This window comes from Nannobrachium achirus (genome assembly GCF_963921795.1).
Source record: "Nannobrachium achirus genome assembly, chromosome: 16".
Classification (NCBI taxonomy): Eukaryota; Metazoa; Chordata; class Actinopteri; order Myctophiformes; family Myctophidae; genus Nannobrachium; species Nannobrachium achirus.
Window position 1 is genome coordinate 12,043,787 of NC_137823.1, and position 27,232 is coordinate 12,071,018.

At 42.9% G+C, this 27,232-nt stretch overlaps 1 protein-coding gene across 1 annotated transcript in view; it reads left to right on the forward strand.

Moving 5' to 3' along the window:
* The window catches only part of tmem63a (transmembrane protein 63A), a 43,644-nt gene that overhangs the window by 5,182 nt on the left and 11,230 nt on the right, over window positions 1-27,232 (forward strand). The window contains exons 3-19 of the mRNA XM_080745348.1: window positions 1,077-1,156; window positions 1,580-1,658; window positions 4,439-4,476; window positions 5,466-5,608; window positions 8,413-8,464; window positions 9,637-9,745; window positions 11,126-11,196; window positions 12,462-12,542; window positions 13,730-13,853; window positions 16,562-16,695; window positions 19,634-19,795; window positions 21,289-21,442; window positions 23,437-23,543; window positions 23,855-23,941; window positions 24,659-24,730; window positions 25,379-25,541; window positions 26,122-26,227. Of these exons, the coding sequence (XP_080601474.1) occupies window positions 1,077-1,156; window positions 1,580-1,658; window positions 4,439-4,476; window positions 5,466-5,608; window positions 8,413-8,464; window positions 9,637-9,745; window positions 11,126-11,196; window positions 12,462-12,542; window positions 13,730-13,853; window positions 16,562-16,695; window positions 19,634-19,795; window positions 21,289-21,442; window positions 23,437-23,543; window positions 23,855-23,941; window positions 24,659-24,730; window positions 25,379-25,541; window positions 26,122-26,227 (1,762 nt within the window). The remainder of the gene's footprint in view (window positions 1-1,076; window positions 1,157-1,579; window positions 1,659-4,438; window positions 4,477-5,465; window positions 5,609-8,412; window positions 8,465-9,636; window positions 9,746-11,125; window positions 11,197-12,461; window positions 12,543-13,729; window positions 13,854-16,561; window positions 16,696-19,633; window positions 19,796-21,288; window positions 21,443-23,436; window positions 23,544-23,854; window positions 23,942-24,658; window positions 24,731-25,378; window positions 25,542-26,121; window positions 26,228-27,232) is intronic.

The following is a 27,232-nucleotide window of genomic DNA, read 5'->3' on the forward strand; positions in this document are numbered from 1 at the left end:
TGGCAATAAGTGAGGAGTGTAAACGGGACTTGTGGGTTTAGCTATCCTTATAACCTCCATCCAGAGAGGAGAGTGGAACAAGCATGCTGACTTTGATCTATTCTTGCTCCGTCTCTGTCACTCACATGCGTCCTGGTTGCTAGGACACATTCCTGGCCTCGTCTATGCCTCTTTCACTGCGTCTTTGAAATCTCTTTCTCTTTAGCTTAGAGAGCACGAGGAATGTTCTAATTCATGCCGTTCGTTATCGCCACTTACAACTAATGTATGGGGCGATGAACGAGACGAATGGATTACAAAGCATCTCGCACTTTTAACTCATTCGTAGTTTACGGCCGTAAAGCCCGTTAATTTCTCTATGTCTTTCACTGCCGGCTTCTCCGAGTACTACCTGTTAACGTGGGCGCTCGTCCAGTTCCCACCGTGCGTGATCGGACACTGCTCGTGTGTTCGCGTATTCCATCAGCTTCTCAAATCCGTTGAAACTTTTTCAATTGATCAATAAGTTCTCCATCTGTAAGCCGCGGAGTACAGACAGTAAGCTGGGCCAAAATAGAGGACGGACTTCCGCTTCCGGTTCAGGGACTCCAATGTTAAATTTGTCCGCTCAATAATGTGTCCGTGTAGAAACCGATCACGGAGCATTAGTTCCGGCCTATTTTAGTTGCGCTTCGATAAAAACATGTTTTTTAATTAATTTTTATTACATTTACGGGTTCTACGGGCATGGCAGAGAAGGGGTACAAAGGGGTATTTTGATGGCAGAGTTTGTGTTAAAGGACGACGTCACTACTTTTCAACCTATCTTCATATAATTAGCCACTAGCTATGCCCCTCCCCTAAAAAGCTTTTGTCCAATGCTAGCTTAGCAACCGGCAGCTTGCCAAGGCTGTTGCCAAGGCAAACCTTGGCAAGCAGGAAGTTATTCTAAGCTAGCATTGGACAAAAGCTTTTTGGGAGGGTCATAGCTACTGGCTAATTGGTCCTCACTAATGTTTATGATGAAATGGCACAATTATCAGTGGTCGCTACTGGTAACGTGAAATTGTATTGGTTGTATGTTGTGTCAATCACAGGTGCTGCTGACCGTCTTCACTGTCATCAGGAAGAAGATGTGGGACTATGGACGCCTGGCTCTGGTCTCTGACAACGAAGGGTCAGTTACATCACTGTTTCCTGGGTTGTGACCCATTTGTGGGTCGCAGACCGATTTATAGGGGTTCCTTTGTTTTTTTGTTTCCTACAATTATTCTTTTTAATTATTATTCAAAATATTTTCAAAAAACAATCCCAAAAAAGCAGTTTTTCATGAATTAAAAACAACATTCAGTAATTTTCTGATGAAATCAAAGAAAAATCTAATCAATGACATGAATTAGATAACAAATGTTAAAATAGTGAAAATAGCCAATCTACAAGCTCACAATGCGGCACGAAGCCGAGGCGTTGTGCACTTGTAGATCTGCTGAATGTTCACTCACTGAACAGGGATACTAGGGTTCATGTGATTCATTAATAAAGAGTGAAAGAATTGCTTTTATTCAGCGGTCGTCGTGTTCTTTGTTTTCTTCTGCTCCAGGTTCGATGAGACGTCACACCGGCGCTACGGACGCATGTCGTCCTACGTCTCGTATTCAGAGGACCAGGAGAATGAGCTGGTACGTCTCTGACTGCATCCCCATATGAACAGCCATGTCACGCACCGGAAATAGGCTATAAATCTACAAGCTCGCTACAGAACTTCTAAGAACAGCAGAACTGATTTCAGTCACTCGTGTGATCATATGCATAAACTGTGACAAAGCTGCTCTCTTAGAAAACGCTTAACTACTTCCTGATTTGCCTTGTGTTTCTGTGACACGAGAAACACAGTTTTTAGCGAGTCACAAGTTGCCATTGGTTAGCTGTACTGTATTCACTTAGCAGTGAACTTTACAGAAATGACCGGTAAATTCACACGTTCATCGGCAGTCAGTGTTTCTATCATTCAAATCTCTCTGGAAGTGATCCCAACGATACGGTTCACCACTGTTGTCGTTATGCTTGTGAGTGGTCTCAGCTATCCACCTTAGTAAGTCATCCTTGCAGAGCCATGAGGCCCATAGGGCAGGAGCCTGTCTCCTGTTTCTGTTGCGTGAGGCCGCTTGATTTGCAAGTAGTACATGCACCAGCCATGATCTGCAAGTACACCCCCTGGACATGACGCTAGTAGGTCGTCCCCTTTCCCCAGATCCAACCCCTGATGCTGAGTGCACAGCAAGGAGGCATTCGGTCCCATTTTTATAGTCTTCGGTATGACCCGACCTCCCAATCTCAGGGCGGACAGAACAGGACACTCCAAAGTACAAGGCCACTGAGCTGACCTTAGTTAGCAGGCATGCAAACTTGTAGCTTTTCATCAAAAATCGATGTTTTGAATCCATCATCAGGTCATTTGTGTGAATTGTGCAGATCCGATTAGAAAAGGTTTAGGTGGGTGGGGGAGTGTCGTGTCGTCTGAAAAGGCTGTGTTGGTCAACGTGGGTACAATGGCTTTTCCGGTCATTTTATTTTGAAGGTTCAGTCTAAAACTGAAGCCTGTATGTTTCTGAAGCAATCAGAACAACAACATCCCCTCAGGCGATGGCAATGCACTGTAAATCCTGTGGTGTGCAGTGTTATTGTTGGGGGAGCTACAGGCGTAAGCAGGCAAAGGAGGAGAGACGGTTACACTGCCATAGACTGTATAAAAGATATGGACAAAGCGAAGCCATTGGTTTCTATGCAGCGCAAATGACACATTTTGGGTCCTTGGCATGGGTGTTGCCATCATAGATTGTAAAGGCACCAGAGGATGCTTTTGGCTGCCAATGGTCACGTGCAACCGCAGAGCTACATGGGAGAATGTGGTCGGAGCCTCCCGAAATACAACACACGAAGAAGAACACAGCCGGCTGGTATCAGCTTAGTTGGCCACGCCCCCCACAACTTTATCATCAATTTTAACATAAATGGGACCGTATTTTCACAAAACGCATATCATGGTGATTGAAAGGCATTTTTTAACTAGCGATAGGAACCATAAAGTATTTATGGAAATGTTAATTAAGGTTAGAAAACGAAAGGGGAAAATGAATGGGGTCCAATGGAGAACAATTCTTTTTGCGATCGGCCGGTGGGGAAAACAGCGCAACTTGCGGCCAACCATAGGAAGTTTTAGTTCCGTATTGGAATCATTTTAAATCAGCGGAACTATGCCCCTGCACTGTGCAGAATCTTTATTCCCAAGTTGCTAAACTCCGCTAAAAACTATAACAATGTGAAAACCATGCACTGTTGACCAGTACTGAAACCTGATCATTCGACTCTCCGTGTCAGTAGTGAGTTGGTAGCGTTCGGAAATGCACACCGTGGGCGCACTCACACACTTGAAATGGTGTAGATTTAAAGGTGATACACCATGCATTTAAAAAGTATTTATGTCATATTGTTTATGTCCCAAAAACGTTTTTCAAAAGGTTTGAGGCTAAATTACCACTCCTTAACACTCAGGACGCCACCATTCACTTACGCTTTATTTTGAAGAGCCCCGGAAGCTCTGTGCGTGTGCACGTGGGTGTACACTGACGATCCAAGATGGACGTCTGTTTGTTTACAAACGGTCGCGAAAACTAAAATCCTAACCGGGGCCGACCATCACGGCATAGTGTCGCCGTGAAGACAAGCTGATCTCGGCCTCCTCGGCGTTATTTGCACCTTATTTCGAGATAAAGCCGTTTTTATGTTTCAGTATAGAATAGGAGTCAATGGATAATGGCCGCTCTCGGTTGCTTCTGGCTGCGTTGCGTCATGACGTATGCAGTTTTTTCTTTCACCAGCACCCGTAGCAAGCGTCTGAGATGCGGGTTACCATGGAAACCTTATCTCGTCTGTGAACGTGTTTGGCTACCGAGAGCAGCCAAACTGTTAATAGAGCCTCTCTCATTTTTGAATGGCTCTCAGAGCATTTTCAGCTGCAGTACCACCTTTGGCCTGAACTGTGCCAAAAATTCAAAAGCGGCCGATGATGACGTCATCATCGGCAGCAAATCTGGATAGCTTGTTTTGAGAACCCGTGGGATACTTTTAACCTTCGCCTTCTCAAAACCAGAGAAAGACACAACGGTCAGAAATGGGACTTTGTGAGGATAGAAGGTGCTAGTGGGACCCCAAAAAAAGGTTTTAAAATAGGAAAAGTGAAATTTCATGGTGTATCACCTTTAACGTTAATGTTGACAATGTTAATGTTTGTTTAAATATGTTAACAGTCCCCTTAGGTACAAAAATATGTTGTCACCTTTTTCACCGCGGGGCTGTTTGCATGCCTGAGTTAGAATGAATGATGTTGCCATTTCTCTGTAGTTGTGCTTGTTAACTTGTTGGAGTGAACGGCTGTTAACGTGTCTCTGTTTCTGTGCAGGGCTTCTGCTCCTGGCTGCCCTACATCATCAGAATGGAGTAAGTACATCTTAAACAGAGCAGATCTTATCTTGCCTCGACTTGGCAGTCATTAGCCAAACAGTCTCTCAACACAGACTGTTGACTCAAACAACTTTCAAATGCTTTCCGCCCGACGGTGTGTACTGTACGCAGGAAGTGCTGAAAACAAACCCTCCCCACTTCCGTTTTGTTCTTTGCTGAGTAGTGAAATCTTATCTAGCTGGCTGCGTAAATGAAATGGAAATTAAAGATATTTTAAAATATATTTTTATTTTCCTGAAGGGAAAGTGTGAATATTATCTTTGGTCTTGGCGTTTAAGGCTCTGCTATACATTAGTGCCTGCTCAGAACATTAGCAGACAACCATTTAACCCATTCAGAATGGGTGCACATTATGGTGTATTATTATGTTATGCTTTAATTATAAAAAAAATAGCAGATATACTGCGAGCTTGTAGATCTGCTATTTTTGAAAAATCTTGAACATTAGAATTTTGACTCTATTCTTTAAGTCTTTTGAATCCTTCTAAGGTTTTTTGAAAAAAATAAAAATATATGTTTCTATGTCAGCAATCTGGCCAGGCATCGTCAAAGAAAAGGTCCTTTTCACGTAACTGGAGCTCAGTTAGTCTGTTCTTGAGAGACTACTATGTCAGTGGTTCTCAAACCTTTTCATGTCAAGCTCCCCCAAAATGATATGTATTTGGCCACGGACCCCCATCTCAAAATATTTAGTTCCAGGGACCACCCAGTAGCAAAATTTGAGTTACAAACGTTCGCTTTAAAAATACAAATATTCAAAGATTTGCACACATTTTCACGACTTTTTCAAAAATAGCAGATCTACAAGCTTGCAGCGCGGCACTCGGTGCCGCGCTGTGAGCTTGTATATCTGCTATTTTTCAATAGTTAAAGCATTCAATAATCCTAGGCCTAAATGGGTTAAAGAGTGATGTAATGATGTGTTTGTGTGCGTGTGTGCGTGCGTGTGCGTGCGTGTTCTACAGTGAGGAGAAGATGAAGGAGAAGTGTGGCATCGATGCCATCTACTACCTGTCCTTCCAGCGCCATCTGATCGTCCTGCTGGTGCTCATCACCATCACCTCCGTGTCCATCATCCTGCCCGTCAACCTGTCTGGTGACCTGCTGGGTGCGTTGGATTGGCTCTCTGCTCTGTCCCTATGTCTGACGATCACTGCTTTGTTTATGAGCGGTGCTTATTGCTCCTACATCTGGCTTTGTGTGTACTAGAGGTTTCCCCCCGTTTCACCCGCTCTGCCCATTCTATAGTAATAAGATATTACCAGTAAGACGCCTAAGGGCGAATATCAGACCAGTTACACATATAATATATGTGTAACTGGTCTGATATTCGCCCTTAGGCGTCTATGGAGATCTATGGAGATCCCTGCTACCCATAGATATTCACAGATATGGGCTTAATATTGATGACATCAGGGATCTCCATATATGGGCATAACATGGATTTGGTTCCCCTGGCATCACAGAGATCTCCATATATTAGCATAAAAGGGATTTGGTTCCCCTGACATCACAGTGACGTCAGAGCGGCAAACCCATAGACCGTCAAAAAAGCGTACACAGACGGGACAGACACGGACATGATGTGCTGTTTCTCATAGTAAACAGCGAGCTACGTTCTCAATTATGATGTATATATGCCTCGATATTATGAAGTCACCCTCTGCCCCTCTCTGATTGGTTACAGGCCCACAGCTTGTGACCGATGATTGGCTGCGGGAGTAAACAGACAAACGGACATAGATTTGGCTTATTTATAGATAGATAGATACAGTTGATAGATGTTTGTCCGTGTGTCCGTCCATATGTCCAGCACATCTTTGGCTTTGGCCAAAGCTTCACAGGATGTTTTGAGCATGTATATAAAGGCACCACTTACTTCACACTGGGTTTGATTTTAATTTTTTTATACATGGACAGTGGACAGATATAGGAAAACAAGGGTATAGAAGTAGTCAGGACAGGAATTTCATGAAGGCCATGGCTGTCGTTGCCCCTCAGTTTGGCCTTGTGCCCCCCAAAAAATGGCCCTGAGGCCGCAGTGGCCACAGACTTTACCACTTTCTCTTTCAAGTCAATATGCAGACACCAGTGTCTCTTTCTTGTCATGTAGACACCAGTGTCTTTTGTTGAGATTCTGAATTCTTTCTGAAAAAAGAAAATGGACATCATCAAAGACCAAGTGGGCTTGCAGCTTAAATTACAAAATGTCAGGTCTGGAAGTAGTACTTTATTTGTCAGGTGTCGCCGATACACAGTATGAGCATTTGACCTCAAGGGGCTGTGTGTTTTGAGCTGGCTGCACTAGTCTGCCAAGCCTTTAGCTAATCAGCTAACCGTTTCCAGTGTGATAATGGAAGTCAAGGTCTCAGATTGCACAGTGAGAGGCATAATGTGTGTATGTATGAGTATTGCATCACATAGCCAGACAATAATACTGTGTGGATAGGGCAATTTTTCTTTCCAGTGGCAGATTTGTGTGGCTACGCGAGGCTAATGTATGACTGATCTACAAATCTCTTCGATGTACTGATTACCTGCTCATTATGTAGACTAGAAGCGGGCGGCCCAGCGTCTAGTCGGCGACCTGGCCAACTCGGAACAATGTAAATAGGGAATGAATGCCCCGCCCTTTAATGCAAACCCCATTATACCTGTTGTCATAGGACCCGTTTTGACCATCTGTTTGCCTGTGTCCATTTATGCCCATATATGGAGATATCTGTTATCTGTCTGTCTGTCAGCGTCCATTTTATGTCCATATATGGAGATCACTGCAGATATAGTTCTGGGTCCATTTTATGCCCATATATGCCCATATATGGAGATATCTGTCTATTTGCGTCCATTTCACGCCCATATATGGAGATCTCTGAATCTGTCTGTCTGTGTCCCTTTATGCCCGTATATGGAGATCTTTGTGATTCTGCGTAAATTTTATGCCCATATATGCCATTTGCGTCCATTTTATGCCCATTTATGGAGATCTCTGTATCCGTCTGTCTGTGTGTCTGTCTGTGTCCCTTTATGCCCGTATATGGAGATCTTTGTGATTCTGCGTAAATTTTATGCCCATATATGCCATTTGCGTCCATATAGTTCTGGGTCCATTTTATGCCCATATATGGAGATATCTGTCTATTTGCGTCCATTTCACGCCCATATATGGAGATCTCTGAATCTGTCTGTCTGTGTCCCTTTATCCATTTTATGCCCATATATGGGGGCATTCATTTTATGCCCATATATGGAGAACGCGCGTGCCCGTGGGACGAACGGTTCTCATATGGGGGCATTCATTTTATGCCCATATATGGAGAACGCGCGTGCCCGCGGGACGAACGGTTCTCGAGATACGCGGATTACCTACATACATACACACTCACAGAGATTTTTTGTTGACTCATGTGGCGTACGTGATGTCAGAGCCTTTTATGAAGTGATGTCACAATGAGTCAGAGCTTTCGCCGATTTCCTCAGAAACAGCCTGATGTCAACAATCAACCCCGCATAAGGAGATTCCGAACGTTTCGCGCCGGTTCGGGAAAACCGCGCGTCGGGTCGGGTCGAGACCCGGCACTGCACTCCGTGCCGCGGCGGGGAACGCGCGTGCCGAATCTGAAGCCGGTGGGACGAACGGTTCTCGAGATACGCGGATTACAGACACACACACGCAGAGACTTCTCGCATTTATAGATAGATTAGTACATCTGGCAGGAGGCCTAACGCCACAGCTGTCATTCTGAAACACGTTTTGTTTTTGTTTTTCGCCAGTAAACCCATTCTCAGCCCTTTGTTTGGGCCTATACCTCATGCATGCCATTGTGCAAAATATCTTTTCAGTGTATTTGAAATACTGTAGATCTAAAAGCAACCCACTGTTGAAATAATACAGTATATATTTTCTTCCAGGAAATGACCCATACAATTTTGGAAGGACAACACTTGGGAATCTTCAGAAAGAGTAAGTAATTAATAATTACAATACTACTACTAATAATAATAATAATACTAATACTAACAACGGCTTTTTATGAACCAGTATCATGTGAAAGTTAGCAGAACGTTTTTAATATTTAACACTTCCCCTACCTAAGTCGTTTAGCGTTGCCATGGTAACATGGTAAACAGGCGCTTGCTGCGGGTGCTGGTGAAAGACGCTGGTGCATACGGCATGACGCAACACGGCCAGAAGCAAAATGGAGCGTCTATCCTCCATTGACTCCTGTTCTATGCTGTAACATAAAAATGGCTGTATCTCTGAATAAGGTGCAAATAACACCGAAAAGGCAGAAAACCGTTATTTTTCACGGCTACACTGTTCCGTGATGGTCGGCCCCGGTTACGATTTTCGTTTTGCGACAAACTGTAAACAAACTGACCTCCATTTTAGAACCGTCAGATTACACAACATGCACACGCACCTGGCTTCTGGGGGTCTTCAAAATAAAAAGACAAAAAGACAGTCTACGGTGGCAGACAAAATGTTATGAACCTATAACTTTTAGTGTAAACTTGTGGCTACAGTAATATACTAGTGTTTGTTACAGGAACAACTTAACTTAGCTTGAGGGCGGCTGTGGCTCACGAGGTAGAGCAGGTTGGCCAATGATCCGTGGGTTGGCGATTTGAATCCCGGCTCCTCCTGTCAACATGTCGAACCATTCTTGGACAAGACACTGACCCTGCGTTGCCTCCAATAGGGTTAGCTCGCCAGTTGCCATCATTGGTGTGCTGTGAATGTGGGAAGTGAGGACGCTGGCGTTGACTGTTCACCGCTTCACTTCCCAGTGTATGAATGAATGGACCATTGTAAAGAGCTTTGAGTTCGCAACTTGCTTAGAAAAGCGTTATAAAAATGCAATGCATTATTGTGGGCTCTCTGAAAGCGAGCACACTTATGTTATCTTCATTATTTATCTATCAGTCAAGTTCTCCTCAAAATGACGTAAGTCACTGCCTTTGTACCGACAGTACAAAGTCAGGGCCCTTAGCCAATGAGGTGCAGCCAAAGGGTAGATCTTTGTGCCCATACATGGTGTTACATGTGAGCCCACACTGTTTCGTAGGGAACAGTATTTCTAGTTATTATTAACTTGTTGTGGCTACAGTAATGTACTGGTGTGTTTGTTACAGGAACAACCTCCTATGGCTCCACACAGTGTTTGCAGTGCTGTACTTGGTGCTGACCGTGGTGCTGCTCAGACATCACACGTCTCAGATGAAAGGCATGCACAGAGAAACAGTGAGTCACAACCTGCACTGTCATTTCACCGACACTTTTGACATCCAGTCAGCAAGAGGCTGGTGTTATTATGAGACACTGTCACACTTTTATTATCCTTTTTTATGGCCTGGCACCCTCTGTTGCCAGGCCATAAAAAGATCTGTTTTCCTTATGTCCCTTCATGTGCGTACAGTACGCATTCATTCATTCATTCTTAGCATTGTTAACTTGTAGATCTGTTATCTTAGTCATGTGACACTCAAGTATAGATCAACCAGTGAAGATGTTTCGGTTTACAAGGATTGAAAGCATCTAATTACCCACTCACTCTAGTGGACTGTGCCATAGGGCAGTGGTTCTCAACCTGTGGGTCGGGACCCCCAGGGGTCCTCAAATTATTTGGGGGGGTCCCTAGGTGTTTAGCTAAATGTTGTTTTCTCACTCAACAGTAAACAGACCAACATAGAGCACAAGTGTTTACTATAGTATACAGGGTATCTGCACACATTCTAAAGTGACAATTTAATGACCCCAGTTCAAATATGATTCATTTGGGGTTCGTGGCCTGAAAAGGTTGAGGACCACTGCTCTAGAGCCTGTATACAGTAGGTGTCGGTGATGTAAAAAAAAAAAGAAATGGCACAGATTCTTTATTGATTACTCACGATTACTCACGCCATGGACACTTTTGAGTTCAATAATATTATTAGTTTTTTGTCGCATTCCTAAGACAATAATTTGATTGCATCAAAATGTACCCCTATTGATTCCGGATGGGGACCCACATTTCCATCCTGAATCAATGGGGTAAATTTACTATAATCACATCTTTGGGGGTGAACTACTCCTTTAACAACTTGAACCCAGCTTAAACCCCAACATCCATATTCTGGGGGGAACATTGGCCAAAGATATCAGATCTGCAAGCCCACAACGCATCGTGCATGTGTGCTATTTTTTTATATTAGAGCCCTAGAATTATATGTATTTGGCCGCCTACCTCCCAGAAGCAAAGATCATCTTGACGGAGAAGGCTGTAGCTCAGGAGGTAGAGCAGGTTGGCCAATGGTCCATGGGTCAGCGGTTCAAATCCTGGCTCCTCCTGTCCACATGTGGAAGTGTCCTTGGGCAAGACACTGAACCCCACATTGCCTCCAATGAGTCGGTCGGTGTCAGCTTGCCACCATTGGTGTGTGAATGTGGGAAGTGAGGACGCTGGCGTCGACTGTTCGCCTCTTCACCTCCCAATGTATGAATGAATGAACCATTGTAAAGCGCTTTGAGCACTTGGAAAAGCGCTGTAAAAATGCGATTCATTTTTATTGTTAGATGTGTGGTTGTGTCCTGACGAGACTGGTTGTGAGCTGTGATGTGTGGTTGTTTGTCGTGTCCTTTCAGACCAGAAACACCTTGTTTGTGTGTTCAGTCCCTAAAGAAGCCACTGAGGAGGCTGTGAAGACTCACTTCGTGTGAGTACAACATTCTGATGCACGCACACACACACACACACACACACACACACACACACACACACACACACACACACACACACACACACACACACACACACACACACACAGCACAGAAACACATTAAGGGGGTGTACGGTAGGTGACTGGGTCTCTCCAGCTTTTTAATGAACATAAAATACCAGAACTAATCCTTTCCCGGGGGTGTGCACAGTATATGAGGGATTGAATGTAGGAGTCGCATTAGTAATGTTGGAGAATCCAGGCGTATCCGTGATGTCAGTCATCTCCAAATTTGGGCATTGTTTCAGCATGCGGCTGTTACCATGGTGGCGACACTGTTTAGTATCAGTGATGTCATCATGCAGACAGACGGCGGACGGACAGACAGACAGACAGACAGACAGACAGACAGACAGACAGACATTCAGTAAATTAGTATTTGGATAGATGAACAATTTGATCCAATCAGGAGACAGATCACATACAGGATAGAGAATATGCCTTGTGAAATTAGAAGTGATGAAAGTAAAACAGAAAAATTAGTTGAAAATGAGTTTTCTGTTTGCTGGAGAGGTGGAGAGGTTATTGAACCAACACTCTGTAGTAGGGGTGTAACGATATAGTAACTGAATTGAAAAATAGTTTTTAATTTGCAATGATCTACTTTATCGTTATGCGAAAGCATATATCGTATCGTTTTGGCTTTGTATCGTATTGGTATCGTTTAAAATGCAGATAATCGATTTCGAATCGTTTTGCAGTGCAAATAATTGATTGTATGAAAACTAAGTGTTGTGCCTTGTATTCAGCAATTTTTAGAAGGAAATGAAAAAGAGGGGTCTAATTACCTTTCCATTCCATATCGCTACTCTTGCTCTATGGATAAATGTGTGTAATCCCTGTGTTCATGTCAAGGTGCGTGTTTGTCCATATGTGTTGACATATAATGTCCATGTATTTGCTAAAGAATCACAGTATTTACTATAACCATAATAATAGATTTTTCCCTTAAAACATGCACTACTGACACGTTTCACTCATATATTTAATTTCTTTGCTAAATAGTTACTTGTATCGTGATGCGTATCGTATCGTTGTTAAAATGTATTGTTACTCCCCTACTCTGTAGCAATGATCATTGTTTGAATATATAGAGATTTTATAAATGTTTATAAATATATACATTTAGTTTAAACCAACAATATCACTAACATCTCTTTTTAGCATTTATTAATGGTTGTGTCCCTGTTTGTTCTGTACAGGGAGGCCTACCCTACGTGTCAGGTGCATGACGTCAACCTGGCGTATGATGTGGACAAACTGATGCAGCTGGACAAGGAGAGGTGAGGAGACACACCATCACAACCACACATTCACCTGGAATACCTGTCCGCTCGCCCAATTTCACACTCGCCTCATCTCGGCGTCTATCCGGTAGAACGGTCTCTGCCCATTCCTAAACCTAACCTCTGTAAACGTCCCTATACCTAACCTTAACTTCTTCGGTGCCGTATGTAAAGTGGGACCTCTTATTTTGCCGTTTCGCCACCAAAGGGTTAAAAAAATAGTGTGCACGCTGGTGTACGAATTCGTGCATAGATGATGCACTATGCATGTACACGCTTTTCACAGCTTTCAAACTAAAAAATCCGCTTGGAAATCCGTTCAGGCATTCAGGAGATAGCAGCCCTTATCTTCAAATGTAAACAAACATGGCTGCCATGTTTGAAAGATGGGGTTGGTATGGGGGTTAAACATGCAATTTCGCGATCGCGACCATGCCTAGTACATTGTTGGAGGTTCAAAAATGTTTTTTGAAAAAAAAAAAAAATGAAAAAAAGAATATTTTTTATTTTTTTTATTTTTTTAAAAGTCGATTGTCAGGGAAGGCCCTAGTTAAAAAGTCGATTTTATTATAGAAGTCGATTTTTTGGCAGGGTATGAGTTAACCTCAGTAAAACTAAGTCATAAGCCCCCTTTCCACTGAAAAGTGGAACCAGAACTTTCCAGAACCTGAACCTATTTTTTTATTTGGTTCTGGTTTTGTTTCCATAACGCACGGCCCGGTTTCAGACGAAGTTCCTGGAACCTTTTTTCGGTCCTGCTTCTGAGGTAGAACTAAACTTGAGTTCTGGGAACCTATCGGCGGGGCCAGCAGCGTTGCTGCTCTAGATTCATGACCTTTCCGGTTAGGTCTGGTTAGATGAAAACATAAGCAGAAGTTAGAACTTGGTCCCGGAACTTTACGGGTTCTTGAAAGTTCTTGGTTCTGGAAAGTTCTGGTTCTAGTTCTAGGTTGGCCCAACAGTGGAAATGGGGCTCAACTCTAAATGCTGCTATCTGTTCCAAAAAGCTTCTCACCCTGTATATAGGCTACTGTATAAAAAAAACAAAATGTGCTTCTCAATTATTGGATCAATAAAATAAAAAAATAAGAAGATCATTAGACTAATCAATTAGAAGATAAGTGATATTTGCAGCCCTATCTAGCTTGTGCTGATTGTTTAGTTGTTTCCTTTCCTCCTCACAGGACGCGAGCGAGGAAGAACCTGCGCTACTACGAGCGCGTGCTGGAGAGGACGGGGACCCGGCAGGCGTTCGACCCCCGTTTCTGTGGGGACCTGTGTTGCTTCACCACCGGGCACAGTGCCGAGGTGAGACTGTTCTTAGCAAAACTAAAAAGTTTGCTTTGAACTGGTACCGTTCTCTTGTTTGGCGGTGGCTGAGGCATTCTTGTAGCGTTGTAGATGATAGACTAGATAAAAAGTTGATACACGAAGCGTGTGCACGGCACGGCAAAACCTCACCGAAATCCATTAAGCCGTCTCGGAGCTACGAGCGTCCATGTTTTTTCTGTAAAAAAATTAAACCCAGATGCGGTCGTTGAGGAGCGCTTAGTCCCGCCCTGGCATCAGTTTCCTCTCCCAGACCGGAAGTGCCTTTTTATGAGGTGAAATCGGAAACCGTGGAGCGGCGATCAAAGTTGAATTGTTTTAGAGTTAATCAAATGAATTAAAACTTGTCAAACTCGTCATATGGCGGATTGGATAGCCTCTAAAACTCGCCAAACTCGTCATATGGCAGTGGGTGAGTTAATAGGAACAGCACTTCAAGTTAAGCGGGAACCCAGTTGTAGGCTTCATTTCAAGCGAACAAAGCTGCAGCACAAGGCCTACTGTATCCAAAATGCCGTGTTTACAATATACCTTGTATCTGAGGATGCATTTGCACAACCTGTTATGCAAAGTAGCCGTCATTTGGGTACTTAGTTGGCTGATGAATCGCGCATTCTAGCGTTCTCGTCCGATCTGCTATTTTCAGAGCGCCCGAGCGCTACCAAACATAAAATGACATGTCTTTTAATTCTACTGGATCTCTTCTCCACTAGTCCCTCCCTGACATTTTAGTAGTTTATATTCGTTGACGAAATTGTCAATATATTTAATCTTAGTTTTAGTTATCATAGATTAGTTTTTATTTAGTTCTTATTTAGTTTTGGTCAGTGAAAAAAGATAGTCGACGATCATTTTTCGTCATAGTTTTAGTCGACCAAATATAGAGGAGGAGGACCAAAACATATCACTTATACAGCAAGGGATGGAACTCATTAATTTGTATTGATAATGAGCACCTTATCGATCCTGCCTATTGAGCCAGGCTTTTATCGAGCCCACTATTGAGCGTTTTTTAATATTTGGTGGAAAGATGTGAGACGACAAATTCTGAGTTTGTGGCTTTATATTATGAATAGTAGGCTACCGTAATAATTTCTTGATCGCCTCTTGTCTTGATTGTTTAAACACAGCTCGATAACAAGCTTGATAAGCCCAAAGCTTATTGATACCGGGTACTCAATAAATTTGTTATTGTGTTTGTAGCGGACCTCCCTACTTGCAGCAGCAATTTTTTTTTTTAAGATTCGTTTTTTGGGCTTTTATGCCTTTATTTGATAGGAAAGTAGACTGACAGAAAATTTGGTGAGAGATGGGGTGTGACATGTGGCAAAGGTCGTCTCGATCCGGAATCGAACCGGCGACGTCGTCAGGCATCAATGCCTATGTGGTATGCGCCTGGACCAGTAGGCCAGTGGGCGCCCCCCTTGCAGCGCCTTTTTAAACCAAAACAAAACCATATAGATTAGGTTTTTGCATGGCTCTGAATCAATTGATTCCACCTTGGAGTCTCATAGTCACTCACAGTAAAATCCCGGTGTAATTTGAACTCTGCACAGGGTACAAATGGAACCACCTGGACCTCTCTGGAGTTACATAAACAGTGCGTTGCTCCAACTAGAGACTGAACGCAGCGGTGGTTTGTCTGTCTCACTGCAGAGTGCTGGTAATGAGAGGAGCACATGCAAAATATGTCACACGTAGATGACAACCTGTTTCTGTGCTACTGTTGCTACGCTGCTGTTATCCTAGCAGTGTTCTATTTGTTATCTACTGCAGGGTTTCCTCAAGTGGGTGCTGTAGCACCCTAGGGTGCTGTGATGCCAGTCCAGGGGTGCCTCAGAATAATCTGATAATATTTGGAATTCATCAATATCACTTCAGTTTAAGCACTTAGATACCCTCTATGCCATACATGGGCAACTGGTGGCCCAGGGGCCACATGCGGCCCTCACCTTCACTTAATGCGGCCCACAGGTTAATATCAGAATACTGATATATTATTGGTTTCAGCTGTTATAATTCCAAACGTGACCAGCTTTAATTACTTCAGTAATCCTGAGGGAAACTCATGAAAATGTGTGCAAATCTTTGAATATATGTATTTTTAGAGCGAACATTTGTAACTCAAACTTTGCTTCTGGGTGGTCCCTGGAACTAAATATTTTGAGATATCATAGTTTTACAGGGGTCCTTCACATGAAAAGGTTTGAGAACCACTGACATAGTAGTCTCTCAAGAACAGACCAACTGAGCTCCATTTAAGTGAAAAGGACCTTTTCTTTGACGATGGCTGGCCAGATTGCTGACATAGAAACATAGGGGTTTTTAAAAAAACCTTAGAAGGATTCAAAAGACACTTATAGAAACATTCTAATTTTCACGATTTAAAAAAAATAGCAGATCTACAAGCTCGCAGCGCGGCACTGTGAGCTTGTATATCTGCTATTTTTCAACAGTAAAGCCGTCAATAATCCTAGGCCTAAATGGGTACATAATGGTGGTGTGTGTGTGTTTGTTCTCTCAGGTTGATGCTATAGACTACTACAGTGATGTGTGTGTGTGTGTGTGTGTGTGTGTGTGTGTGTGTGTGTGTGTGTGTGTGTGTGTGTGTGTGTGTGTGTGTGTGTGTGTGTGTGTGTGTGTGTGTGTGTGTGTGTGTGTGTGTGTGTGTGTGTGTGTGTGTTCAGGTTGATGCTATAGACTACTACAGTGATCAGGAGAATCGTCTCATGGAGGAAGTGAGCAAGCAGAAGGTGCTGGTCCCACAGCACCCTCTAGGGATGGCCTTTGTGACACTGCAGTCTGAGGCCATGGCCACCTTGTGAGTTCTCTCTGTGTGTCTGTCTCTCTCTCTCTCTCTCTCTCTCTCTCTCTCTCTCTCTCTCTCTCTCTCTCTCTCTCTCTCTCTAGATAAAGGTTTGAGAACCACTGATTTAGAGGAAGGATTTAGAAGACATTTTTAGAATCGGGGGGAATTCTTCATATTTATTGAAGATTTCCCACCACTCAGCGTGTAACATGCTGAGGAAGCCCTACTGGGCCGAAACGTCTGCTTGTTTGCTGCTACTGGGGGTAAACCTTCAATAAATATGAAGAATTAATTCTAAAGTGAGTGCTGATATCTTGTTCTAAGTTCATTGTTTTCCCGAACCGTGCACCCAAGATGGGTATATTATTGAACTACTCTTGATGAGTGCTCCCCTTTTCCCTTTCTGATTTATAGACAACATGCCTGGCCACGCCCCCTACTTCCGACCGGAAGCCCTTTTTTGGGCTTGATCGTAGCGCGATTTCCTGTTTACGTTCATCTGATCTGATTCTCCTCTTAACTAATGAGACGGGATTGTTTTACTTTGTAATTTTACTTTGTAACTTATGTTAACAATGTCACTTAATGGCAACACTCATCCACTCTGCTGATAAATAAATGAGTTGTGACGATACACACCCGTTCTGCCGTCATTCAATGTTATGAGTTGGAGGGAAAAAAAAGAGATCTCAATTGAAACAATGCCATAGGCTTTCTTGGGCGTATGCTTTTAGTTGACCTTGTACTAGTGTACTGTCATGAAACTACCTTTTTTCATATGCAAACTTCTTAAAAAATAACGCTATTTAAATTGTTTCAAAAGCTTTATACCCTGTATATATATATAAAATGTCACAATGCGACATAGCTTTTTACACAATGCTGTACTCCCTCCAACTGCATGTCATATTATATGTTCGCCATTTTAAACTGTTTTTATTTTATTTGACACTTGCTTTGGCAATATAAACATGTCTTCTCATGCCAATAAAGCTCCTTTGAATTGAATTGATATAGGCCTACAAATAAACAGATTTGTGTATTTGAAAGCAAGCATTGAACCTAATCAGTATTTCATGGAAGCGAATGTTGTATGATTCTAGCTAGCAAACCTTTTCCCTTCAGAACGCTGGTTGATCATGTCAAACGTCATCTTCTCCATTCTCCACTCTTCTGGGATGTCACCATGAAGTCACAGTTGGCTTGTGTTGTGTGATATGCATTAATGTTTTTACAAATAGGCCTGTCAACAACTCAACCCACTCCAGAATAGACATAATACACATTAGCCCACCTATTATGTGCATCCTATGCTGTGTTCATTTCACTATATCACTGTAAATCATCGATTTAATCCTAATCAAGGCAATATAAATATCCATTCATATTTAATGCTCATTTAATCATTAAATCCTAAACTGTCACGTCAAAACAATGAATACATTTGGCTTTAATAGATACAAAAACAAACTGGATTAATTGAAAATGACAAGTGTTTAAAATCATTCCTTCAAAGCATCATTGGGAACATTCCTTATCTCAATAACACAATATACAGTACAACATTTGAAACCCTCAACAGTTAAAAAAAAGGCATGGACAAGTCAAAGAAAAGTGTGTATAAATATTTTATTGCAATAAATATGATGAGGAGATCTCGACCCTCACATCTGGCTTCATTGGTCCTGCATGGACGTACAGTACAGGTCTGAAAGACAGAAAACAATTGCATTCACAGATACAACACAACAGCGAAGAGCTTTTATTTCAATTATAATCAATGTTGTGTTGTCACAAGTGAAAATAACTTTTACTTAGTTGTAACAAGAGTAGTAGTCACCATACAGTAAAAGATCGTAGCTAACAATGCTAATTAGCTAGCATGAGAGTTTTACCTTGTTGTTGTTGTTGTTGTTGTTGTTGTTGTGAGTCGTGCTGCTTCTCTGGGGAGTTTGCTGAGTTTAGGATATGTTAAGGATGTCATCAATACTATTAACTGGTGTAGATAGAATAAAAACATCGAAGATAGCGGTGGCTTGCATATCAAGAGACCATGACCGCACCGCACCATCTAGCTGACAGCTGGAAAAAAAAACCTCCGTTGGTTTAACCCTTTCAGTTCATTGTCATAATCTTTTACTGCAGCGCTGGGCAGTGTTGCCAAAATTTGTGAGAGGAATAAGCGAAACAAGCCAACTCTTGCAATATAAATAAGCAAAAAAACAAGATAGTTTAGGTAAATAAATTGACTTGGCAACACGTTTATATGCATGCCTGACAGAGAGAACCCGGAAGTTCCCTTTCGACTTGGGGGCGGGGCCTCCCTCCTGCAATCGGCCAGGAATGTTGTCTATAGAATCGGGTCAAAATATTCAAAGTCTTGCACACATTTTCAGGATTTTTCTAAAATAGCAGATCTACGAGCTTGCGGTGCGGCTCTCGGTGCCACGCTGTGAGCTTGTAGATCTGCTATTGTTTAATACAGGGGTTCCCAAACTTTTTTGTCTCAGGGCACCCCATAAATATTTTTTTAATCCGAGGCACCCCTACAGTACATTATAATTTTCAAGCACACAACGCCTCGCATCGCGAGGCGTTGTGTGCTTGTAGATCGGCTGTTTTCACTAGATTTGTGCGACAGTTTTGTATGATGAAGCAGGGATTTGCTTTACCAAAAGACGTACACATTTGAAACTTGGAGATACAAGGTTTCTGCCTGACAGTGACGATATTTTAGTGATTATGTTGCGAGGAAAACGTTGAGATAGCAGCCATTTTGGTTAGAACTGACTGAAAATAACTTTGTACTTCAAGTTTAAATTCCAAATATTATCAAATTATCTCGCGGCACCCCTGGACTGCCGTCGCGGCACCCCAGGGTGCCCCGTCACCCACTTTGAAAACCCCTGGTTTAATAGTTAAAGCATAGATGCTTTGACCCCTCCTCCAGCATCCTGAGGGACTTCAACGCTCTAAAGGGAGACGACGGCAGTGAGGGAGCTGCGCTGCGCTGCTGCCTCCGCAGGGAGCCCCAGCCTTCATCCAACAGCACCGCCCTGGACGTCAACAACTGGAGGGTCAGCTACGCTCCTCACCCCAGGAACGTCTTCTGGTAAGTCCTGCTACTGCCATAAGACATTGTTCTGGTAAGCTATATAGTCTCTGGAGACACAACAGTCAGGCACGTGCACACATAGACATCAAAGGGGGCTTGAGCCCCTGCCCTTTTACCTGTCTTTAAAACGTGCCCCCTCCTGACCAATGATGTAGTTTTTACTATGGTGAAATAAATGCAAATGTCCTCTTTCCATGCCGTACTTGAAGGCAGCATTCAAGAGAATTGCCTTCTACAAACTCTCCTGAACTTGAATGCAGCATCTTATGTTGAAAGAAATCCCCTCTCTGTGTAGAAATCCATGCTGTACGTCACATCTCCAGTATTGACTTGATTACGCTTAGTTCAGTGTGGTATCAAGCACCGAAAATAGCCGACCTCCTGTGAGCTTGGTGGTCTGCTATTTTCACCTTTTAGAAACATCATCCCCTGCCTCTCTAATTTTCTCTGCATGTCCCTGACAACAGTCATCACAAGTGCTGAAATGCATAGAAAATAAAGCGATGCAGTTCTTTTTTTCCCATCCCAAAACTGTACATTTATGTGTCTTTAAAAAGCTTTATTCATGTGGATCCACTGGAGAACGAGTTTAGCATTTCCCGAAAAGTAACGTTTTCCACCCGACAGCGACAATATCTAAGAGTGTTGTAGATCATCACTAGGGTTGTTCATTGCTTACTCTAATTTCTCAGATCTCACACGTGTAACTGAATTGCTCTGCTGCATAAGGCCTCCGACAGACATTGGAAGCACAAGCCTCTAGCCTTGGGGGAGGTGGGGGGAAAGCAGCATCCAATTAATTCCCTGGATGTCTCTAGCTTTGCCTTAAAGTATCGTAATAGTTGTGTGTAACTGTTCCTCTCCTCTCAGGGACAGCCTGTCGGTGCAGGGAGCTGTGTTGTATTGTATTCTAATTTCTAACTGTTCCTCTCTAGGGATGGGATGATACACGATATTATCGTTTATCGTGATAAAAAAACACTCACAATAATCGTATCGTGGAGATGTAATTTATCGTGATCTCGTCCTCCGTCATGCACTGGGATCAATTCACCTTTTATTTGCCGAGCTGCATATCCGGTACCACTTATACCCTCTATAAAAGATACTTATAATATACGTACTTGATACAGTCTTTTTTTCACTCTCTATCAAATGCCTTTGCCAAAATATAGCCGATCTACAAGCTCACAATGCATCGCGTTGCAACGCGTTGTGAGCTTGTAGATCTGCTATTTATTTGGAAAATGTTCAGTTTTTGGGAAAATGTTCTGTGTTTGGGAAAATGTTCAATTCTTTGGAAAATGTTCCGCCCCAGGATAATGGATTTTGATTATCGCGATAATATCGTAAATCGCGATTTATTTGGTCACAATAATCGTGATATGAAATGTACATATCGTCCCATCTCTATTCCTCTCCTCTCCTCTCATAGGGACAACCTGTCGGTGCAGTGTATTGTATTCTAACTGTTCCTTTGTGTGTCTCAGGGACAACCTGTCAGTCCAGGGGGCTCGCTGGTGGCTCCGCTGCCTCCTGCTCAACTTCTGCCTGTTCTTCCTGCTCACCTTCCTCAGCACGCCCTCCATCATCATCAGCACCATGGACAAGTTCAACGTCACCAAGCCCATCTACGACCTCAATGTAAGACCCCTCCCCCCAATCTATGACCTCAATGTATGTGAGACCACATTTGTATGTGAGACCCCCTCAGTGTACAGTATTTGTGACCACGTCTTGTCCACAGTTGAGCCTCATTTATCAGCATCATCATCATCATCATCATCATCAACTCTTTATTTACAGACACAAGGTCCAATAAGAAGACACACAACATTTAAAAACATCACACCAAAAAATTAAAATAAAAGATAAAACAATCAGAACACTAAAATAAGGCACTATACCAGTGTTTCCAAATGCAAGAGTGGTATTTCACGTTACTTGAATTGGGTTTAGTCAACAGCACGATAATCCGATTATTAGACACATTCAGACGACAAATTTCTCAGAAGAGCATGAAAAGTGCACACTCCTACTTCACAAAACAATTGACTGGCACTCCACCATCTAGGTTTTCTGAGTTGAATTCTCATACAATCATTGTAAGCAACCTGTAGCTTTTGGATGCTTGTCTGCTTATACTTGACCCCCAAGGGGGCAGTATACAGAGGAGTGCAATAGGCTCTGAACACGTTTATCTTAACTCATTCAGTGTCTTTTGACGTCTTTTTTCAAAAGCCCTGGGTGTCTTTGACGTCTTTTGTGTTTTTTGCATACATTTCTTTTTTTTTTCAAAATTTTCAAAAAATTTCAAAAAAAATTCAAAAATCATGGGTGGCACATTTTGGTATTTGGCACAGAAAGAGTTAATAACATCATTAGAACAAAAGTAGAACTTCTTCCTCAACCTTATAAATGGTAAATGGTGCATTTACTGTATATAGCGCCTTTATCCAAGGCACACACACATTCATTACATTCACCCATTCACACACACATTCATACACAGATGGCAGAGGAAACCATGCAAGGCACCAACCTGCTCACCGGGAGCAACTAGGGGTTCAGAGTCTTGCTCAAGGACTCTGCCACACTAACTCTGGGGGAGCCCGGGATCGAACTGGGAACCATCCGTGTTCTAATGACGGCAACTCTACCCCTGTGCCACCGCCGCCCCATAGTCGGTAGTTGGCTGCATGCCGTTGGCTGCATGCCGTTGGCTGCATGCCGTTGTCAAAACCAACAAAGGGTCAAACTCTTTTTTCTGCTATACCACCAAAATGTGGAAAGCCTTACCGAAGGCCATAAAGGAGTGTGGATCACTTGCATCCTTTAAAATTGCCCTGAAAAGCCACTTACAGGCAGCAGCCGTTCGCAACTGGTAATAATGAACCTAGCCCCAACCCTACCCTCCCCTGCCCCTTCTTTGTATATACTGTTTGTTTAAGAATTACTGTCTTTGTTTTGTTTTTCTTTACATATCTACTGCATAGTACTGTGTTCTATCTGTCTGTCATTCAATGTTATATGAGATACTTCAATGGTTTCCAGTGGAAATAAGCTTAGTCTTTTCATGGATCTCCTTTTAGTAGACCTTGTACCAGTGAACTGTACCGTCATGAAACTGTACCTTTTCCTATGCAAACTTCTAATAAAGTCTTCAATCAATCAATCAAAGTCGGGCACCAAAAATAGCAGATCTATAAGCTAACGACATGTAATACCGTCTATTTTTTGTGCACGACAAGCTGCGCAACCAAGTATCAATCAGCAGTTAGTGATGGTTAAGCTGAATATAGTATTCAGTGTCATTAACACTTTCATTTGAAGCTGTGATGACACAAAGAAAAGATAAATCAGGCTATCTCTTTCGCTAATATTGTTGATGACCTCACAGCGTGTCTCTACTGTACTTCACTGTACAGTACTGTTGGCCGGCCGGTCCGTCTCCCCTTGCCCACACTATGAAAACCAGCGATTCTAGATTCTAGTTGTCCCCCGATTCTCGTCAATGGCTGTCTGAGCCACGAGTGGAATGGCAAGTACTCGCCATTGGCAGTCAAAGTGTTTAATAATGCTGTGTTGCCACTGTGTTTCAGAGTCAGTCATAATGCTGTGATGTCCCTCTGTTTCAGAGTGCTGTCATCAGTCAGTTCTTCCCCACTCTTCTGCTGTGGTCCTTCTCTGCCCTGCTGCCCACCGTGGTCTACTACTCTACCCTGGGAGAGGCACACTGGAGCCGGTACACACACACACACACACACACACACACACACACACACACACACACACACACACACACAGACACAGACACAGACACAGACACAGACACACACACAGACACAGACACAGTGGTCTACTACTCTACCATGGGAGAAGCACACTGGAGCCGGTACAGTATGCTCTGTTTTTATGAACCTTACACACAGAGGTCTTTTGAATCATTCCAATGATTGAAGAACATACTGATGACGTCATAATGTGTGTGGTGTTCAATAGAACATGGTGATTCTGTTCTGTGTATAATGTCCATATTATGTGTGTTGTCTTCAGGAACACAGAACAGCTGAGCATGATGCATAAGCTGTACTTCTTCCTGTTGTTCATGGTGTTGATCCTGCCTTCACTGGGACTCACCAGGTAATCACTACTAACTCACTACTAACTCACCGGGACTCACCAGGTAATCACTACTAACTCACTACGGATCATAGACCGTAAAAATGAATGGACAGTGTTACACCCATGTAAATGAAGCCTATTTGGCAAGCGAGTGCAATCCGCCATCTTTCTACATCCTGTCCTGAAATGGAAATGAAACCAGAATTCTATTGGTTGGGACAGAGCTGGGTGTGGGTCAATACATGCTAATGTTTGGGAGCTAGTCAATCTGTTCCTCTGTAACATCTCTCTGTCGCTTGATATCTAAAAGTAACGACAATCGGGCAAGTCCCGGAAAAGACGCGGTGTGATTGACCAGGCGTCATTTGAATGGCAGCCTCACGAGGCCCCTCCCCTACTAATACAGACTGAATGCCATTCCAAGCACCGGCTTCAGTGGCTTAGTGGACTAGCCCCTGTGCTCCCAATCCATGCACACCGGGTTCGAATCCCGCTCGTGCTACACGCCACGGAGGTTAGGGTTTGGGTTAGGTTTTGGTTGTCAAAAAAAACATGTAGAAATAGCGACACACTCCTAAAAGGGACTGTAGTGCCTTGGACTGCTGCATGCAAGTCTTTCAGCCATTCACACCCTGGCAGGGTGGGGCTTGCCCGATTGTCGTTACGAAAGAAAAGCATGCGTCTCTGTCAGTCTAGCAGTGTTTTTCTGTAACGTTGTCTCTCTGTCCCTGTCAGTCTTGCAGTGTTCTTCCGCTGGCTGTTTGACACAGAGTTCCTGTCACCTGGTCATGGGAAGCTGAGGATGGAGTGAGTTGATCCACATGTTTACTGTCTCATGAAGAACATAACAGTACAGTACAGTACAGTACAGTACAGTACAGTACAGAACGCTGTACTGTAGAGACGTGTGAAAATGAACCTGGCTTCAGTAAAAGAAAAGAAGAACATAAAAGAACATTAAAAACATTATTTGTTGGGGGATTGGGATTGTGTAGTAGTTACATGTACAACCTTGCCATATGATGCAAGGTACTGCTCTAAATATTGATGCGATATCTTCCAGTGCATTGCACAGTGAAACCGCTCTCAAGATCATTCTGTTAGCACATAAACAAATGCAAACGAAGCAGATTATAAACAGCATTTTGTTTTCAATAAAATTTGAATGAGGAAGGCAATCCGAACTTGATCCAATTGATCAAATTGTCTGTTATTTTGAAATGTGTAACTTATTGTCAGTATCCTGTTTCACTGTGCAGTGTAACTATCGAATATAAATACAGTATGTGCATGTCGTTAATATTTGGAGTTAAATCGATAAATACACAACCTCTATCAAAGTGTAATTTTGCACAAACTCTATTCACAGTCTCAAAGAATCCTCTCTTTATCTTTTTCTTACTTCTTGCCATCTGTGTGTTCCTCCCTGGTTGTCTGACATCTCCTGTCCTCCAGGTGTGTGTTCCTCCCCGACCAGGGAGCGTTCTTCGTGAACTACGTGATCGCGGCGGGTCTGGTGGGCTCCGGCATGGAGCTGCTCAGGTTGCCAGGTCTGCTGCTCTACACCATCCGCATGGCGCTGGCTCGCTCCGCCGCCGAGAGGAAGTACGTCAAACAGGTCAGTCAGTCAGAGACCAGCGGCCGTTCAGGTGTGTCACTAGTCATGTTTCCATAAACGTATTCGAAAATAGGAACGAATTATCAGAAATGCGTATTAAGACAAAGGGAATTTAGCCTGTTTCCATTTGCGTGTCATTCGAATTAGCGACGGTCGCATGAGCCGACTCGGCGCGGTCCAGCTAAACACAGCTTTTGTGCCTTTAACATTTTACTTGACTTATAACCGTAAAAAGGCCCTCTTCTACAATATAAAAACAATATTGTAGAAGATAAATAAAATCAAGCACATTTTGTGGTTTAGTTATAGATTGATTGACTGGCATTTCTATTGACAAAAATGCATATACATGAAAATAATATTGTACATCTTAAAGTACAAATAAAGTAAATAAATCTGCAAGGTACAATGTGGAGTTCCCTCTGGTGGAATAATGGTACATCACTAGTGATTGGTTATTGAATATAGTCTGTACATCATTTTAGGGAATATGTCAGCACTTTGTATGCGTTTGATTACATTCAATATCTTGTTGTTTATCCCATTGAGAACCACTGGTTTACTGTATGTTGTTCTACAGAACCAGGCCTATGAGTTTGAGTATGGAGCCATGTACGGATGGACTCTGTGTGTGTTCACTGTCATCATGGCCTACAGCATCACATGTCCAGTCATCGTGCCCTTTGGTGAGTGGCTAACACACACGCACACACACACGCACACACACACACACACACACACGCACACACGCACACACACACACACGCACGCACGCACGCACGCACACACGCACGCGCGCGCACACACACACACACACACACACACACACACACACACACACGAGTGGGGAAGTTCTTATTTTCTTGCACACACGACCACCCAAACATTCACTCAAACACAATTACAATTTACAATGTAAGAATTTAGCAGACACTCTTAATCAAGAGCTACTTACAAAAAAGCAAGGTAATACATCAGTACATCAACATCAATACATCAAATGCAAAGAAAATAGTAGGCGAATCTAAGAAAAAACGGTAGACCAAGCACTTATTCAGCAAAAAACTAAATGTAGTGTATTGTCATTGATGGTGGGCAGGTGCTATTGTAAGTGTTATGGGCTAAGGTGGAGTCTGAAGGGGTTATATCTACTGCATAGTACTGTGTTCTATTTGTCTGTCATTCAATGTTATATGAGATACTTCAATGGTTTCCAGTGGAAATAAGCTTAGTCTTTTCATGGATCTCCTTTTAGTAGACCTTGTACCAGTGAACTGTACCGTCATGAAACTGTACCTTTTCCTATGCAAACTTCTAATAAAGTCTTCAATCAATCAATCAGACCACGGTGGAAGCTAGGGAGTGAGTCTGTTGTTCTAAGTGCAACAGGGAGTTCATTCCACAGTTTGGGGGGCAGGAGGGCAAAGAGTCTAAGATGACTGGATCGTTGTCCTGGGTTTTTAGCAAGGGTTCTGTCGGCTTCCCTGTGCACTCGGTGCCGCACTGTGAGCTTGTGTATCTGCTATTTTCCAATAGTTAAAGCATACAATAATGGTTAAAGTGGTTCAAATCTAGAGTGACTGTGACATGGATGCGTTCCTGTCCAAAATCGGTTAAATAGTGAGTGCACGTTTGAGAGGGGACGCAACACAACAGCGGATATCTCTCAATCTGTCTAAACACCTGAACGT